Below are 17,378 nucleotides of genomic sequence, written 5' to 3'. Positions count from 1 at the left end.
AGGAGTCAGGGAAATGCCTGGCTGGAATAAACAAGCAGCTCATCCAGTCTGCCATTCTGGCACCAAGGGCGGGTAAGACCAGATGTTTCAACGGAAGGCATAAATCTTCACAATTTTACTGTTCTGTATTGCAAGATGATGTTTCTTACATCACTCACACCTTGAAACCTGAAGATTAAGAGAGCTTATAACTCTTACTTCCTCATAGTCAGTTTATAACATAAATCTTAAAGCACATTTCTTAAATTATTCAGTAATTTTGAAAGCAGATTTTAAAGATACATTATCAACTGGTGCAAAAGTAAAATGCTTCACCTCCATGCTGCCTTTATTAGAGTAAAAGTTGTGAATATGAGAAATCCTGGTCATTTCAGTAAACTAAAAGTGAATTTTACTGCAGCGTGAGAGAGGCAAAGGGCCTTGTCAAGGAGAGATGTGACAGATCTCCCCAGCTGCTGGGTGCTGGGATGCCTTTTCCATCCTACCTGCCTGCAGGTACTCACCAGTTCATGTGTGGGAACCCTTCTGCTACCAATCCTGAGCCACTGATGGCTGTGAAACTGAAGGGTTTGTCTTTCACTGATCTCAGCTCTGATTTTGCCCCATGTTTGCCAGCCTTGGCAAATGCTTACTCTGTTGAATTGAACTTAGTTTGTTCAAAGCTGATCCTGGATTCTCACCAAAGATTTAGTCGTGAAATATCTCGTCTTGTGCAGTGACCATAGCAAGATATTTCTCTTTGGCAGCAAACACTCATTAGAACTGATGACTACTATCACCTTCTTAACTTTCTCTTGACCAATTTTCACTTAATTTCCCACTCACTCCGTGAGACAATTATACAAAATAAATAATGAGGTAGCATGTGTAATGCAGCTAATGTTGAAACAGTTGGATGAGCATCAAACTAAATCCGAATTTTCCTTTTTTTATTGCCCAATGGGAGCTACTTTCTGGCTAATGTTATGAAGGTAGTGGTGTATGAGGGGAAATTAATACATTATCACATTGCACTATTGGTATTGGAAGTGGTTCTTCACACACTGGGTAGCAGACATATAAACTTGTTTGCCAGATGGTGTTGCAGATGCAAGAATTTTACAAGGGCTCAGAGGGATACTGGACAAGTACTTGAAAGTGATATCTACTTGGGGGTTGCAAAATAGACAGGCCACAATAGGCTCAGGAAATCTCCTGAGCTGAAAATAGATGGAGAGGAGGGGGGGCACTAAGGGTAGGGAAATATCGTATATAAATGTTCTATATTTATTCTTCTTGCTGTTGAAAAGAGACTACTAGACTGGATGAGCCTTTAGTTTTGCCATTACAAACATTTTTATTTTCTTATTTAAGTAACAAGTTGTTGTGTGAGAGGATTTTTCTGGAACAGGAAATTAATGTTGAAGGTGGAGAAAACCCAGAACTGCTTAAATGTAGAAAATCAGTAATATGTTTTGTGATCCATATTGCTAAGGAAAGAAAAATGAGAGACCACTTTAATGCTGAAAGAATATCAAATGTGAATACTTTCTCAGTTACTGACTGCCTAAGTTTGCAGTCTTGCCTTTTTAGCTTTTATATTTCACCTTATATTACCGTCAGGAATAGATCTTCATTGTTTTGTGGTGACTTCTACTGGTAGTTCACCAGGTACATATAGAAGGCATTTTCTGGTCTAGCTGTCTGTCTCCTTCATCCTACATGCTTCTTTCTGTGGTAGAACTTAAGTTCCGTAACTTGCACTACAGTACACATATACTATTGATAAAGGAAAAAACGGCTGTAGCACTATGTCTGCTAAAGATATTCTTCTTTTTCAGAAAGCAGATCCTTATGTGGAACAATTAAAGGAGACATGGTCAAGTTATAGTTCATGGGTCAGTTTAGTGACTCATGATACTGAAATTTTTTATGCACTTACTTTAATCTTGTTTTTTTCATTTGTCTCATCCTTCATTGGGGTTGGCCTTGCATGCTGAATTCTTTTCTTTTTATTGCATTATGGTTTTTAATGTCTGCACAAACTCCTCTGAAAAACAAGAGTGTGGTTGAGGTGCCTCTAAAGAAACAGAGATGCCAGGGCTTGAGTGGGCTTTTTGAATTCACTCACTCTGCATGTCCTGACTACCAGAGCTGGGTTATAACTTGTAAAAGTCACTAGAAACAGCTGACTTTCTTATCATCCATAAAATTTAAATTTGCATCTGGCAGACTTTTTGTTGCCAAAAAAGTTTAGGAAAAAAGTTACAGTTATCATTGTTACTATTGCCCTTCTTAATTTTATTAGGATTAATGATGATGGTGAAAATTATAACTGTCCTTACTCCCAGAATTGCTCTACTTGATATTAAGAAGGCCAAAACTCTGCTGCAGTGGTTTCTTTTGCCTGTTTTAATGTTTTACTGGGTAATATCAGCTACAGACTTTTATCAGCTATCTGAAGTTACTGCTTGCTGATCATTAGCATGACTACAACCCATGAGTTTATAGATATCCTGAAACCATTCAAGAATAAGTTCTGCGAGAAGGTATTTTTCCAGAAAATCTATCTGTAAGAAAAACTGCTTTTTGCATCCTGCCAGTGTATTAGTGGTGTGAGACAATAGCAATTTAACAGTCATTTTCTTGGTACAAGTTATTAGTCATCTTTGTTCTTTTGAGGAGATATTTTCAGTGGTTTGGGTTTGGGGTTTTTTGGGTTTGTTTTTTTTTGGTTTTTTTTTTTTTTTTTGGCATTAATGGCACTTCTGTCACCATCTGGCTTAGTCAATTACAGATCTCCAGAATAACAGAACTCACAGTTTGCATGTATGTCTCTGTTTTTCTTGGGGTCCGGAGAAATGTGACTATTCTGCATTTCCTAGAAAGGGAGTTGTGAGACCTCAGCCCTCATTGCACATTACACAGAAAGAATCTGTAATGAGCTCTTTCTGTGCCTCAGGAGGAGCACAAAGCAGCTGGAGCGGGACTAAGAGTCCAGACAGCTGAGCTCAGTGGGGATGGAGGATGGTCAGCACTACAGAGAAAATGTTCGATAGCTTGTCAATTCATGACCCTGAGGTCCGAGAGGCTTCCATTCCCTCGGACAAATGCTGATCCCCATTAATATGAATGGTTGAACTTCATTTGACATCAGTCAGTCCAGGGTCTGAGTGCAAGTACATTATTCCCCGTGCCATTAATGCATGTCACATACCCCAGCTAGGCAGATAAGGGAAATAGAATTTTCAGTAGTCATTGTTGTTTTGCTTTGCAGTACTGTGTGGAGGTGGTCAACTCCTCATGCTTGATTATCTTCAAGATATTTTTTGCACTTTATAAAGTTCATCGGCAAACTTGTGCTTACTTCTTAAAAGTAGTCTGCTGTGTCATGTAGCCCATTTGACTGGGTAGAAAGAAGCATGTCATGTTTAAGATAGTGACACTGATAATTAGCTGTTAGTATCTAATTCCACTTCTTTTTTTCACTTCAATTCCTCCTAGAATATCTAGTGAGTACATTTAGCATCAGTTTCCCCAGCAGAAATAGTAGGCACACATTTTCTTTACAATGACTCAATGATGTATGTACTAGTTACTGTTATATTTTAAGTTGAATGTATGAAAGGTATTATATAAGTTTTGAAAACTACCTTAATAGTGTTTTATTCTTCTCTAGGCACAGGAATTTTGATTTTGTATTGTGATTTAAATAGACAATAACTAAAAATGAAGGCTTTAGTTTCTTAATTGGTTGTCACATATCTCATTTTAGGGGTGGTTACCATTTAGTTTGGTAAAGGATCTGAAGACTCAGATTCCTTTTGAACAGCTAATATCTAGTTTTTCTGATGATTTATTCATAGCAGTTAGGTTTTTGCAATTCCTGTGAGGAAATTGCCCTTCATAGGATCTGTCTATGTAAGGTTGTTGTATAATGCATGCTCATTTGCTTAGTTGTATTTGTAAGCTCCAGCTGTGCCCATCACTTGCTAAATCTGTCATTAAAGGATTTTGTTTCAAATTCTGCCTGGCTTTGTTTTCAGATGTCTCTGAATTCCTTCCTGTGTTGAGTCACAGCTGTGAAAAGAGAAATCTCCCTCTTTAATTCAAGGGGTCAGTGGTTTTAAAGCACTAAAGCCTGGTGGGGAACAGCTTAAGGAAGGTAGTTAATCATAGTGATCCCAAGACTTCATAAACTTACACAAGGCTCATCTGACAGGCAGAGTCCTGGATATCTTCAAGCCCTGGTTTCTTTGAGGAGTAACTGTTTTGCCAGGGAGTGGAATCCTCTATGGAACAAGCACCAGTGATGGGTCTTTGCCACCTGCTCAGCTGTGGCTATAGAAACACAGCTTAATTTTCTTCACCACATTTCTTTTTCTAGCTAAGCCAGCATGGAGCCCAATTCCTTTCTAGTAGTTTTTTTTCCCTGCAATGTTGAGAAATATTTAATGTGGTAACTACAATGGCTTCCACTTCTTGGTGTCACTGGGACATAATAGACTGGCAGGAAAGAGCTGCTGATCTGGATAGAAAAGAGAGGTCAGGAGGGAACACACAGATGGTCTTGTGTGCTGGGTGAGCAGAAGTCATTGGCGTAGTTTGGGTGTCAATAATTCATCCAGTGGCATTTTTCACCCAACTTCTTCAGACTCCAGTGGGGAAATCTTGGAATAAATCCCCCTCTTGTCTCCGTGCAGGCAAAAGCCTTATTTCACATACCATGTTAATAACTGTGACACTCAGCTGTGGGCTTAGTTTTCACGGGATGGGCAAACCAGGACCATGGGGGTGAACTGTACGTGGAAGCTGTGAGATACTGAATTAAGTGATACAGCTAATGCAGTGCCTGTACCTATGCTGTGTGTACTCCACTTGTCCTATGCACACATTGCTGTTCTTGGTACAGGGGTTGATTATCTGCCTATGGATCAGTTCTTGAATTGCTTCAGCTTTTGGACAGTGTTATAAAAGACAAGTGATCCTGTTTTCAGTCAGATTTTAATAGTGAAGTAGTTAATTCGTAAGCAGCTCAGGTAGACATTGCCCTTATCAGAAGAGTCCTTGGGAAGATAAGGTCACTAGAGAGTAGAAAAAGTCATTTGATGGCTGTCAGACATCCAAGTTTAAGTGGAAGGGTGTTGGATGTTGAGCAAGACCTTCAGTGTGTGATTCAGTTCAGTTATTATTTTGTCCATTAACTGCTAAAGGAAATAGCAGAAAAATTAGGATTGAAGGAGACATGAGGAAGTCATATGATTTTATTTGTATTTCAAAGGATGGATAACTTCTGCTTTGGATTAGATTGCTTAGAGCTATGTCCAGTCAAGCTTCAAATGTCTGCAAAGATGGAGAATCCACAATTTCTCTGAGCTCCTGTTCCAGTGTTGACAATCCTTTCATTCCTTGAGGAATGAAACCTCAGAAGTCCCTCAAGATTGAGATTGCCTCATCATCTTAGGGGACAAATGACTTAGGGGAAAAGGAAATGAGAAGTGTTTTACATCCTGCCTTTTTAATGTTGGACTTCTGATTATGGAAACTAACTGGTTAACCATCTAATTTTTTCCTTTTTTTTCAGTGAAATACTGATTCATCCTTGCACACTGTGTCCTCACAAGACACAGGAAAGTTATTGTGATTTTAAACTAAAGTGGAAGTATTTCTGTGTTGAATGGAGGAGGTGATGCATGAATTCTTGGTTTCTTTTTCAGTATGGCTGTTTCAGATTCCAGGAACTGTCATGATAGCACCCCTCATAAAGCAGCTTAAAAATAGCAAAACAACTGTTGCACCAAATATAAAGTGATTCTTGCTGTGTCACAAACAGAAAGGTTTTTGAAGCTCTGAATAGATAGCAGCATGTTGTAACCCTTGAAAATGGTAAAATTGATGATCAGAGGACACAGGGCTGTTAAAGCTTTGATGACCTGCTGTCTGAACCCATACTGGCAGTGTGTTTTTCCTTACACAGCTCTGTGAAGTTCTTTATAGAAAATGAAACTGTGATTGCTTGTAATTTTCTGCAGTTTGCACAAGCACTTAAATCACAAATAAAACACTGTAAAAAGTGGTATGTGAGTCATGGATCTCCCTGCAGGAGTTCCAAGTCTGTTGTCCCTGTGGAGAAGGTTGGCTGTGTGACTAGGGGGATGTGGGTACTGGTCCTGACGGCTAGTGTGATGTTATCCAAGGGATGTCATCTCCTATGGCAGCATTAAAAGAAATCCAGCTACCTCTAACAAGGATAGAGGGTAGAGAATGGAGACATTAAAGCTTTTAAAGTGCTCAGATGCTGTGATGATGAGTACCTGAGGGAAACCCATCAAGAGGAGCAGGTCCCCATTGAGTCAATGACTTGTGTAAGCTCACAAGTGGGATTTTTTATAGAGGCTCTGCTGATTCTCTGTCACATATACTCCAAATTTAAATGAAATCAAGTGTTTAAAAAAAACAGGAAGAAAGCAAATGTGTTCAGTCTAACAATAAAATAACTGGGTTATTGGGCCAACAGATGATCACTGCTGTGCAGTGTACACGTTCATATGTGTATCAGTTTACATTTTAGCTGCACAAAATGTTGATCCAAAATTAGGTGGACAATGCATTAAAAAAACCCTTCTCCAGTAGACTTCAAGAATATAGTAATGAATTTTTAAATCAATTTGTTGAAAGTGGAAATTAAAATCCTTCTGGCATGTCTTTCCCTATAGTGTAGTTTATATATGAAATCCTGCAGACTGTGCTGCACAGAGTTCACTGACAGTGCATCAAATTATGAGGCCATACGTTGATGAAAGGAATTTTAGTAAAATATGCCATTGGATATACAGCAAACAGATTTGATCAAAGCCCAGCTGCCGTATGAAGTACACATTTTTTTAATCATTACTAAACTGCATTAGCCTGAATTATTTTGAAAGTTATGATTTGACTTCTACACAGCTGACAATAAACTAAATAGTACTGGCAGTTAAGGAAACATGCTTTCAGGATTTGTAAAATAGAAAAAATAAAAAAAAATTTATTATATTAAGATGCCAACTACAACATGCAGTTGCCTCTACTTAACATTTGTAACATTCTGTTTTTATCGGAGAGACTCACAGACTTTAGATACAGCTGTGAGTGCCTGCAAGCATTTACACAAAATTACAAACTGTTGGGCAATACATTAATGCTTACATGAGATAATATAGCTACAAATTTTAGTACAATAAAGCATTAGCTGTGAAATGAAATTTACCTTTTAAATATTTATGTAAATGTAAATCTTTGTTCCTTTATTTCCTTCTGCTTTGGGGAGGGTTTGTTTTAGTGTTGTTTTGGTTGAGTTTTTGATTTAGTAGGGTCTGCTGAGTTGTGACTGTGTGCATGATCTGCAGGTTGTGCCTGCACACACAGTTGGCTGTCTGGTGGTGCCTCAGATGTGTGTATGGCTGAAATGTGTAATCTATTGCTGTATAGTTTGCAATTAATGGAGCCATACAGCACTAGGATCTGGCTGAGGTCTGGATTGCTTGGATCAAGGACAGGAGAGCCCCACCTACTTGCATCTGTAGATGTATCCATGCAGAAACTCACAGGCTGTTCCCTTTCAGAGTATGCACTGCTATCCACCTTGCTGCTGTATCCTGCAGAGCTGTAAGTCTGGATTTGATATATCACAGATTTCACCAGAGTGCTGCACTACTGTCCCTTCAAGCTGGGTTTTTCACAAATGTACAAAAGTCATGATAGGGCAAGTTCAAGTAACTAATCTGTAGAATACCCCATTGCCACCAGTTACTGGTAATGCCCAAAAATATCAGCCAGTTCAGACTTCTGGTCCCTGCTAGAGGACCGATGCTTCACTCCTGCATATTTTGGAAGGTCTCCTATGAAAGGAAATAGCAGAGAACAGTTTTTCCACAGCAAAGCACTGGCAAGAACTCCTGGAGGGGAAAATGAGACTGTAATCCTTCCTTTGTGTTGGCCAAGGTAGGTTTATGTTTCTTCCAGCAGAAGAATGGTGGTTGCAGGGTCAGTGGTTAAGGTGGCTTGACAGTGCTGCCTGAGGGTAATTCAGGCTGCAGCAGGACAAATGCCATCTGCTAGAGTTTAAATGCTCAGGCAGATCTCCCCAAAATGAGCATTTGTTTTCTCTGATGGCCATTGTGACATTTTTCTGGCTTTCCAGTATTTTCTCAAGAGCAGGCCAAGGCTGTTCCACAGGCAGAGCTTCCTGCAAGTGTTGTCTCCTTCACTCAGAGCTGAGCCAAACCGCCCCAAGTGCTGCAGGTGGTGACAGACATTTCAGAGGAAAATTCTCTGTCTCTCTTTGAAACCCTTCAGACGTCACAGTACGTGGTTTTCCATCTAGTCTACATTTTCATTAATGTCTCTAGGAATTTTCATACTACTGCTTTTTTCTTTTCTTGGATACCAGAATTACAAAACTCATCTTAGAATCACTTTTCATAGCGTTAGTGGTTTTTTTTGGTCTGCTGGGGAAACATGCTGTACTTAAAATAATGTAACACAGGTTTGGCTTAGGGCTCCTTTTGATTCTTATGTGTTGCTAAATCGTGCCTTACACTGCCTTCTTCTTTGGCTTGTGTTTGGGTTTTGTTGTTTGGGGTTTTTTTGGTGTTTTTTTTTTTTTTTTTTTTTTTTTTTTTTTAATGATCAGACTCGTAGGGCATTCTCATGTCTTTCTAAATAAAAAGCCTATAGAAAGCTGTTATCATGGACGTAATACCTGAAGTCATAGTTCCTTCCCCAAAGGAAACAAGAGGAAATGAGGAAAAAGAATCCATAAGAGATACATATGCATCTAACTGTAGAGTGAAAGGCATGTTGATATTTCTGTGCAAAGATCCCAGCTTCACATCTGACTTGTGGGACATTTTATTTATGTCCCTACCTCCTCTTGGAAATACAATTTTCAGATGACAAATTGCTTTCCATCCTATCCTTTTTCTTGAACAATAGATACTGTGTTTGAGAAACAGCCTATAGAATGTAGAAAGCAGTGAGTCTGGTTGTTTTTTGGGGGGTTTTTTTGGGTGTTTTTTTTGGGTTGTTTTTTTGGGTTTGGTTTTTTTTTGTTTGTTTGGTTTTTTTTTTTTTTTTTTTGAGGAGACACAATATACAAATAATTAGGGTTAGAGAATAGCATTTGCTTTATCATCAGTCTTGGATTTATGTGTTACATGTCCAAAATATAGAATGCCACAAATAAAATTTCTCAGAATCACCGTTTGTAATGATACATAACATGTCTGTGTGCATGGCTGTCTATCTGTCACTTTCTGAAAAGATTACTTCTGTGTCTGTGTGAAATTTTTGAGTGCAATCCTGACCTCACTGACATTGACCTGAAAAAGATCCTGATATCTTTTGAGGATGTAGTGCTCGTTTCCTATGTGTATAATTTTAGGTGCCCAACAGTAAATTTCATGGTCAGATGAGCTCTTCAGAGCAATGTGACACAGACCATTCTGTAAGGTTTCTACCATTTCAACCAGTGTTTATCTCCAAACAGGCTACATGCCTGTTAGAAATGCTTCCACCAGCAGATTCCCTTCAGAAAGATGCTGAAAAGTATGAAAAAGTAAACAAAGTAAGGGAGTTCCTTCCTCCTTCTTCTCTCATTTCACTTCCTTAGTCACCATTTTTTACTTGAGCTTGAGTTCATCTCAACAAAAATCCAGTGTAATCCTCAAATGTATTTTCTCTCTCTATTGGAGAGCTTTATTTATTATCAGATGGTTCTCTGCAAGAAGATTTTTTTGCTGACTCTGTTCCCTCAATTGTGTCCTCATTGTCTCTCAGACCCTTCATTTTTCTTTGCTAGATTTGGTTTTTCTGAAGTGAGAGTCACAGCAGTGATTTTTCTTGCCAAGTTATTGGTGTTGAATGGATGGTGTGTAAATCCTGTGAGGAGCTCAGTAAAAGTTAAAGCCTTTATAGTTTTGCAAAACTCAGTGTAAGCTGGGTTATGCTTCTTAGGAGTCTCTGCTAATTGTTTGGGTATTTAACAATAGCGAAGACTGCTGCATGGCAAAACCTCATCTAAACCAGGTAGACTAAACCCAGTGATTTATGCAACATAAAATGAAAAAAAAAATCACTTACTGTAGGCTCACATAATGCTTTTTGATTTTACCATTATATTTTCATTCATTAATTTCTCCTGGTGTTGGGAAGTGAGGTAATGCTGATCTGGGGTTTGTGTAAAAAGCAGTATTTTTCTGAATCCTGAAAGGGAACATTTTCTGGACTATAAACAGCACAAAACCTACTTAATAAGTAGGAGAATAGTGATGAATAATACTGCTTACCAGTTCTTGGATGGAGTTAGCTTTAACTGAGATTCCACAATGAAGAGAAAAGCATCTTCTGCCAAATAATAAACAGACCATCTATCTAAGGGCTGCAAGAACATAGTTTCATTATGCTCTGGATCAATGTCATCTTTGTTATTGCAGAACTAAGTTAAGATTGTTAAGTAAGTCTGAAGGTGTAATTTTATTTTTAGTCTATTTGACTTTCTAAGTTACTAATCTAAGCCATGTATGCTTGCAGTTTTCCCTCTTACTAACAAAGGCAATTCAATATCCAGTTCATGATTATAGTACAGTTTTGAACCACACAGTAGACAACCACAGTAATTTTTCTTTTGGAATTTGTATGATAATTTCAAGGTGAGATATCTGCATAATGCATTGGACACACATATCTGTATACTTGTAGTTAAAATAACGTGCTTTAAATTTGTGTGCATATAGATTTTCTACTTGTAATAGTAGAAAATATTCTAACTAAATAAACAGATATTGATCTCTTAATAAAGAGATGATAAAGGGATAATGTACCTTTCAATAAATATGAATCGTAGGTGGGGTAATTTTTGTTTATATTGTAGCTGGTTAGTTTTAAATCTTTTAAAGCAATATATTTGTCTGAAAGGCCACTCATGCTATTTTGCTGATGTCTGGAAGGGACATTTTTTGCTCTCTTCTGACTCCATTGACCAAAATAAAATAAAACCACAAGGTGTCAAACAAGGATAGATGAGGAGAAGAAAGAAAAACTCTTGCATCAGTGATAGAAAATTACGTATTGAAGCTACGTGGCTTAGGCAACTTACTTATTAGGTTTATAATTAACTTATAAGCTTATAGTGACTAGATTTTATAGGCTATAGTGGCTGGATTTATAAGCTTGGAGTGACTAGATTTTATCTAGAGCTTGTAGCTCTAGATTTTCAGTTGTCACAATTTGCAGCATTGCTATTAGATTCACTAAAACTGAGTCACAACTCTTTATTGGAAAATAAAATTCTGAATTTTAAAATGACCTTGGAAAAATAGTGCTGGAAACAGGTTTTAAATTATCCTCCAATTCCATAAAGGCTTTTTTCACAGAATTAACCGAGAGTTTCCTGAATACAGTTTAAAAAGTGTGTGTTTGCAGATGGGTCACAGTCGTTTCAGCTCTGGACGTCTTGACGCCAGGAGAAGTCGGAAACTACACAGTATTTGTGAATGCAAGATTTTGCATTTAGATAGGTTTGGGCTGAACGATCTGAAAAAGCTCCCATAAGCACAGAGCTCCTTACTGTCTGTGTGTTTGAGAAGGCTGAAGAGCTCTGTTTATTGCCACAAAGGGCCTGGAATAAATTATGTTTAGTAAATTGGCCCCAGGTTTTCTTGTTTCAGACAGTAGCTTCGGAGCAATCTGTTTTATAGGCTCCACTAGATGTGACCAATTGCGGGGAGGTGACACCTCGTTTCGGGACGTGCCATGGCACATGTGCCAGTCAGGTCTGGCCCCTCTCTCTGTCAGGATGGCAACCCACCCGCAGCTCCACTTTCTGTCTTCTGGCAGCGTTACCCACAGCCCGGTCCCAATTTATGGGCCCCGCTGGGAGGTCCAAGCAGGATGGAGCCAGGCTGCTCAGCCCCTCTCAGCCTTGTGCCTCCCGCCCCTACATGGGGCAAATAAAAGCTCCTTTATTCCGCTGGAAATGCCCCCTTTTCAGCGAGGTGTGTGCATGGCTTCCTTCCCTGGTCGATCTTGCAGGTGATAATTAACACAGTGCAGTGCTATTTTCTAGCTGAAGCCAAGGTGGGGAAGCAGCTTTAGCCTCGGCATTTTTCTTTTCAGACTCTTTTTCCTCATTTATTTTGGATCTGTTCATGGTGAGGAAGTTTTAGAAGGTGTTGGTCCTTAGCTCAAGTATCAAAGAACTGAACAAACCAGTAATTTTTCCTTCTCTGACCAAATTCTTCTTACTTTTGAGGGGAGGAAGGAACGGGGTAGTAGAATTTGCTTTTAGGATTCATGTTTTATTTCTGCTCATGGGACTGTTTGCTTCGGATCAGTGTGACTGTGGGTCTTTTCAGCACAGGACACTGATTGACATTGCTTATGTTACAGAGAGGAAGGATATTTCCTGAAGATTAATGGCAAGTTAGTTGGCCTGAAGTTCATTAACCTGAGCTAGACTGTTGGAAGGACTCTGTGTGGAAGCTGGAATTGTATTAGAGGATCATCATAAACTAAAAATATATGTGACAATCTGGCCAGATTGCAATGAATCTAAAGACAGGGTTGGCTCGAGCCCACAGAGCAGCTGCCTCCAGTGTAAACTAACCAACCGCCTTGTGAAGGCAAATGGTTTTTCAGAGACATTATTCAAATAAAAGGGAAAAGAGGAAAAAAAAACAACCAAAAAAACCTGAAGGTTCCCATTAGCAAAAAATGCCTAAATGAAAAAGTGAGGTTGTGAGCTATGGCCAAAGGCCTGAGTTTGGTGCTGATTCTCAATCAATTCAGCAAATGACAGTGCATCGACAAAACTGGTTTTTTAGTCAAATTTAGTCTTGATTCTTCACAGTAATTTGCCTCAAGAAAATGAACCCCAAATCCTTTGGTGAATTCCCTGTTGTCTGAGGCCCAGACCTTCAGGCCATGACGTCTCAACATGCTGGCAGTGAGACTGGCTCCCACTTAATTGCTTCATTTTGAAGTATGGTTTGTCACTATCATCCTGCTGAAGATGGACAGGGCTGGTGTCTCACCTTCATATATTCTTCCCCCTCCTCCCCTCCCCCTCTGTTCCCCTTCTTCCCCCTAAATAGATTTTTAAAGGCAGTTTAACCCTACGATAGTCCAATCCACATCAGTCTTTTGTGGTGCACCCTCAAATAGATGTGTTGGCACAGAAGAAGTAAGGGCCTTCTCTTCAGATCTCATTCTGTAATAAAGGGAAGGGAAAGATGAAACAGGCATTTCATGTTTGTCTGTTTTCTCGCCATGTCATCTCATGAACATGCACTCCCCTTGGCCAAGAGTAGTACATTCAGACACTGAATGTCAGTGTTGAAGAGGGGACTGAGAAGAATGAAGCTCAGTGTTCCGCAATAGGAGCTACGCTTTGGGCATTTTACAAATTATTTCCCTCTTTCTCTTTCACCATCGTGCTCTTCTTGCACACTTCTTTGTCTTTTACTATTAACAGAAGTTCTGGAGGCTCAGAAAGCCCAAGTTTCATCTGAGAGAGATTTCCTCTGCTGGAGAAAACTGTTTCCATGCTTTCATGCCATGGTTCTGGGTGCTGCTGTAGCTCAGAGTTGCCTGACCCAGGGCTGCAGGAGCTCAAATGCTAGACCAGGGGCCACGAGCTGTGCTGCATCCCTCATGGGCTTGTAAGGAGCCTCTCCTTCGATGTCTGTGCAAGTGCTGGCTGACGTGGGCGCTAGGATTGCTCTTTTAATCAGGCAGTTCCAGTACCTTTCAGAAAATAATTTTCATGGCAAGTCATGAGCCATTAATCTCTCGACTAAGCATAACATTTCTTTACTCCTTGGTTTTACAGCATTACTCAAACACTGATATTTTTAATTTCACCAGCTGTCTCCCTTGACCTCTAGCATCATGCACTTGCAGGAAGAAGGATCTGGTCTTACAAGTATTTTCATACTCTGATCTCTGTGATTTATTAACCATCAAGTTTTGCCTTCAGAACTCAAGACACCATTTAAAATAATTTCTTGTGCAAAAGTGGAGTTATTGGGCAAAAGAGATCCTTGATAGCTGGGTACAAAGGACACCAGGATTGCTGTTGCTGTTTTCTTTTCAACTACTGTGCTGTGTGACCTTGAGGAAATAGGTTCACTGCAGCTTTATGGTTCTGTTTTTGCATAGGGAAAATAAGGACAGGGATAATTGCTTTCATTTGTAAAACACTTCAAGATTTATGGACTATGAATGACACTTATTAAGTGAAAAGTGCTGCAAAGCTGGCTTAGTTGCACACTGTGCTAACAAAATCTCATATCAGCCCATTGACCCCAGCCTGAAACACTCATTAAAGTTTGTAGGACGTTTTGGTGGATGAGTTGCAGTTATTCTGCTGGAAATATCATACTGAAAGCACTTTTAAATCCATCATCTGCACTGACTTTTTTTCTATTAAAACTAAACACAACTGCTTGTTCTACCCAATTTTCTTAGTTTATTCATGAAAGTTTTGATGGGTATGTACTCATTGTTAACGCTGCTTGTACCCCCATGGCATCTGAGACCTTACAGTTCATTCCAGTCATAGCATAAACATAAAATAGCTTTAGTACTGAGATAAAAAGTTATAAAACATTAAGATATCCAGTCAACTGGTATGAACTAACAAGTTGCGTGGTCACTTTTGAATGGCAAATATTCTTTGTGTGGATACTGTATTAATTTAATTTGTGCTTGAACTTTAGCTATGCTAGACACTGGTGTTGAAAAGTTTACATATTTTTCCAATGTCAAAATGTGTAAATTTAGTATTAAAGAAACAAAGCATTTTTACTTGTACTGGAGAAAAAAAATCCTTTTGTAGCTAAGAAATTAAATGAGCTGCTCTTTAAAGGTAGGTCTGGCTTGCTTACAGAATTATTATTTATGCAGTAATGCAGGTCTACAGATGTTTTCCTTTTTTTCTTCCAGATAAAACTTGGGTTGTTTGAAAAGTGGGGAGATAGTGCAAAAGAAGATGCAGAAGAAGAGAGCAGAATGAGAACTTTGCAAGTGCCACATGCCTGCAGCCTGCTGTCTTTAGTGATGCTGTTCCTTCCAGTCACTGGAATGTCAAAACAAAATATCCCAAGACTGAAGCTTTCCTAGAAAGGTAAACTTTTCAGTGTTTTTTTCTGATTCTGCTGCTTTTGTTTTGATGTGATGTTGCCAGCAGTTCATTTGTATTACTTACCAGGAAAACAAATCAGATATACAAAATAGAAGCCTTAAAGATGGATGAATTCTGCCTAGGGACAGTATTAAATTCTGGGGTTTTTTTTGTCATGTAGAGGCACATGTTTCTGAAATACAGCTGTCTTTTTAAACTATTATTTCTGTTTGCTCCAAGAGGATGTTAGCAGACTACATAAATTAGAGGGGATTTATACTTGAAACACTCAGAGCTGCATTGGAGATATTTCCATGTGGCTGGTGGGGATGATGTGAGACATGGAGGACATTCACGTCTTCCTAGATCATCAGAGAAAGTTGAGAGCGCTGCCTCAAGTGTTTCAAGGGGACTGACATTTATTTTTGTAATTCTTTTTCTATCACTACGTTGGTATGTTAAACTCCACATATGTGGTTTTCTTTCTCCTTGCCTCTTTGGATCACAAAATCGTGTTTCTCTGTGGAATTTCTTAGTCTTGTGTGTAGTTCTAGTTGGGAATGGTATCTGAGGAGTTTCAACACAGACACATTTATGTATTAATGGACAATTTTTTAAAGGAGATAGATTTCATGTTGCTTTGAATGTAGATTACACCTCCACAGGCACAGAGATGTGACACTGATGCTGTCTTCTTTAGCTAAAACAAATGCTCTCCAGTTAGTTATGTTTCATCTATGTCAGCACCCTGCCCTTACGGGAGCTATTTCTGCTCTGTTTTTCAAACTTATGTCTTCCTATGCATTGCAGAATTGCACTCAGGATGGTGTGATGGGACAGGCTGTAAACCCTTCATCGGGGCTTATGATACGTTTGTCATGAGTTTAACACCCAGAGGAATTTATTGAGTAAGCAGAATGACATGCTATTTATTTACAAGCTTCTCTTTTGCTAGATTTGCATGCCACTGTGCATGCTATTCCACTGTGTAGAGATGTGTTTGGATGTGTTTGTGTGAGAGAGACGGAGGAAGCAAGATCAAGGGATCTTGGCAACATTTTTATAAATTCAGGAAGCAGTTGCATTCACTGAAGCCAGTCAATACAGAAACTGAAAACCTGACATGCGTTATGAAAGTTAGCAGTAAAACCCTCCTAACATACAGCCAGTCTTCTCACAGCTAGGCCTTTTGAGATAATTCCCAAAAGCAGCATATACCATATGGCAATGGCATTTATTGTGGATTTGACACTCACGATTAGTGAATTCCTCTCAACTTCAAAAGCAGATAGCCTTTGGCAAAATCCTGATGGATGCATTTGGCAGGTAGAGAGGGAGAGAAAAAAAATTGTTGAGGTCAACACAGGAAAAAAAGAAATGTCTGAAATCTTAGTTTAGAATAGTGGCAGAGACCTGCTGGGAGTGGTTGGGAAAATGCCTGAGCTCGTTCAAAAAGACAATGAGCAGATGATTGATATTTAGGCCCTGACCCAAACTTTTATTAGCAACTTTATAAACCTTTCAGTTTGGCTTGAGAGAGACCGTTTCCTGTCCAAACTTATCCACCTCTATCCCTGTAGGGGGGCAAATCAACAACAGATACAGATGCAAAATAGCACATAAATCTTAATTTGGAGAGCTGTGATGGAACTGAAAAGCCAGAAGAAAGAGAATTACGAGAATTTATTGTGCCTTGTCTTACTTTTCTTGGGGGGGTGGAAGGTGTGTATTTTTCCACATGGATCAAGAAAAAATTCATTGCAGTTTTTCACACTTAGGTATTGTAAATGATACCAGTATGGCTTATCATAATTAAACCATATTTTTGTTGTTGATATCAGGATGTCAGATGTACTGAATATTTAATAAAGTTGTCAGAATTAAGTCCATCTTGCTTCCCCCAAGTGTTTCAGACAAAAATAATTCCAAGGTTTCTGTAAGATGTAGGAGAAATGAGCTGTCTTGCCAGTTCTCATAAGATTGTTAGTCATGTCACTGACAAGTCCTGGCATCTCTGTTCTTTGGAATTAAGACTTGAAATATCATGAGGAGGAGAATACAAGGTTCTTTCCCTTCTTTGTGGGAAACAGACGAAAACTGGCAACATCAGGCAGTTCCAGAAAGCTGGTCACATGTGTGTGTTTGAAGGGAAGTTTTCATTCTCCTCAAGGTGCAGTGTGTTTATGGCATAGATCCATCTTCCCAGAGGAGCTGAGCATTTGCTGGGGCAGGAGAG

At 39.1% G+C, this 17,378-nt stretch overlaps 1 protein-coding gene across 1 annotated transcript in view; it reads left to right on the top strand.

Moving 5' to 3' along the window:
- Nucleotides 1-16,758, top strand: part of LOC137467046 (serine/threonine-protein kinase pim-1-like) — a 42,151-nt gene extending 25,393 nt beyond the window's left edge. Inside the window, exon 8 of the mRNA XM_068178604.1 lies at nt 16,723-16,758. Within this exon, the coding sequence (XP_068034705.1) occupies nt 16,723-16,758 (36 nt within the window). The remainder of the gene's footprint in view (nt 1-16,722) is intronic.
- Nucleotides 16,759-17,378: the final 620 nt, after the last annotated feature.

The sequence above is a fragment of the Anomalospiza imberbis genome, unplaced genomic scaffold (assembly GCF_031753505.1).
Source record: "Anomalospiza imberbis isolate Cuckoo-Finch-1a 21T00152 unplaced genomic scaffold, ASM3175350v1 scaffold_51, whole genome shotgun sequence".
NCBI lineage: Eukaryota > Metazoa > Chordata > Aves > Passeriformes > Viduidae > Anomalospiza > Anomalospiza imberbis.
Note: the sequence above shows the minus strand (reverse complement) of the source record. Positions and strands in the feature narration are given on the sequence as shown.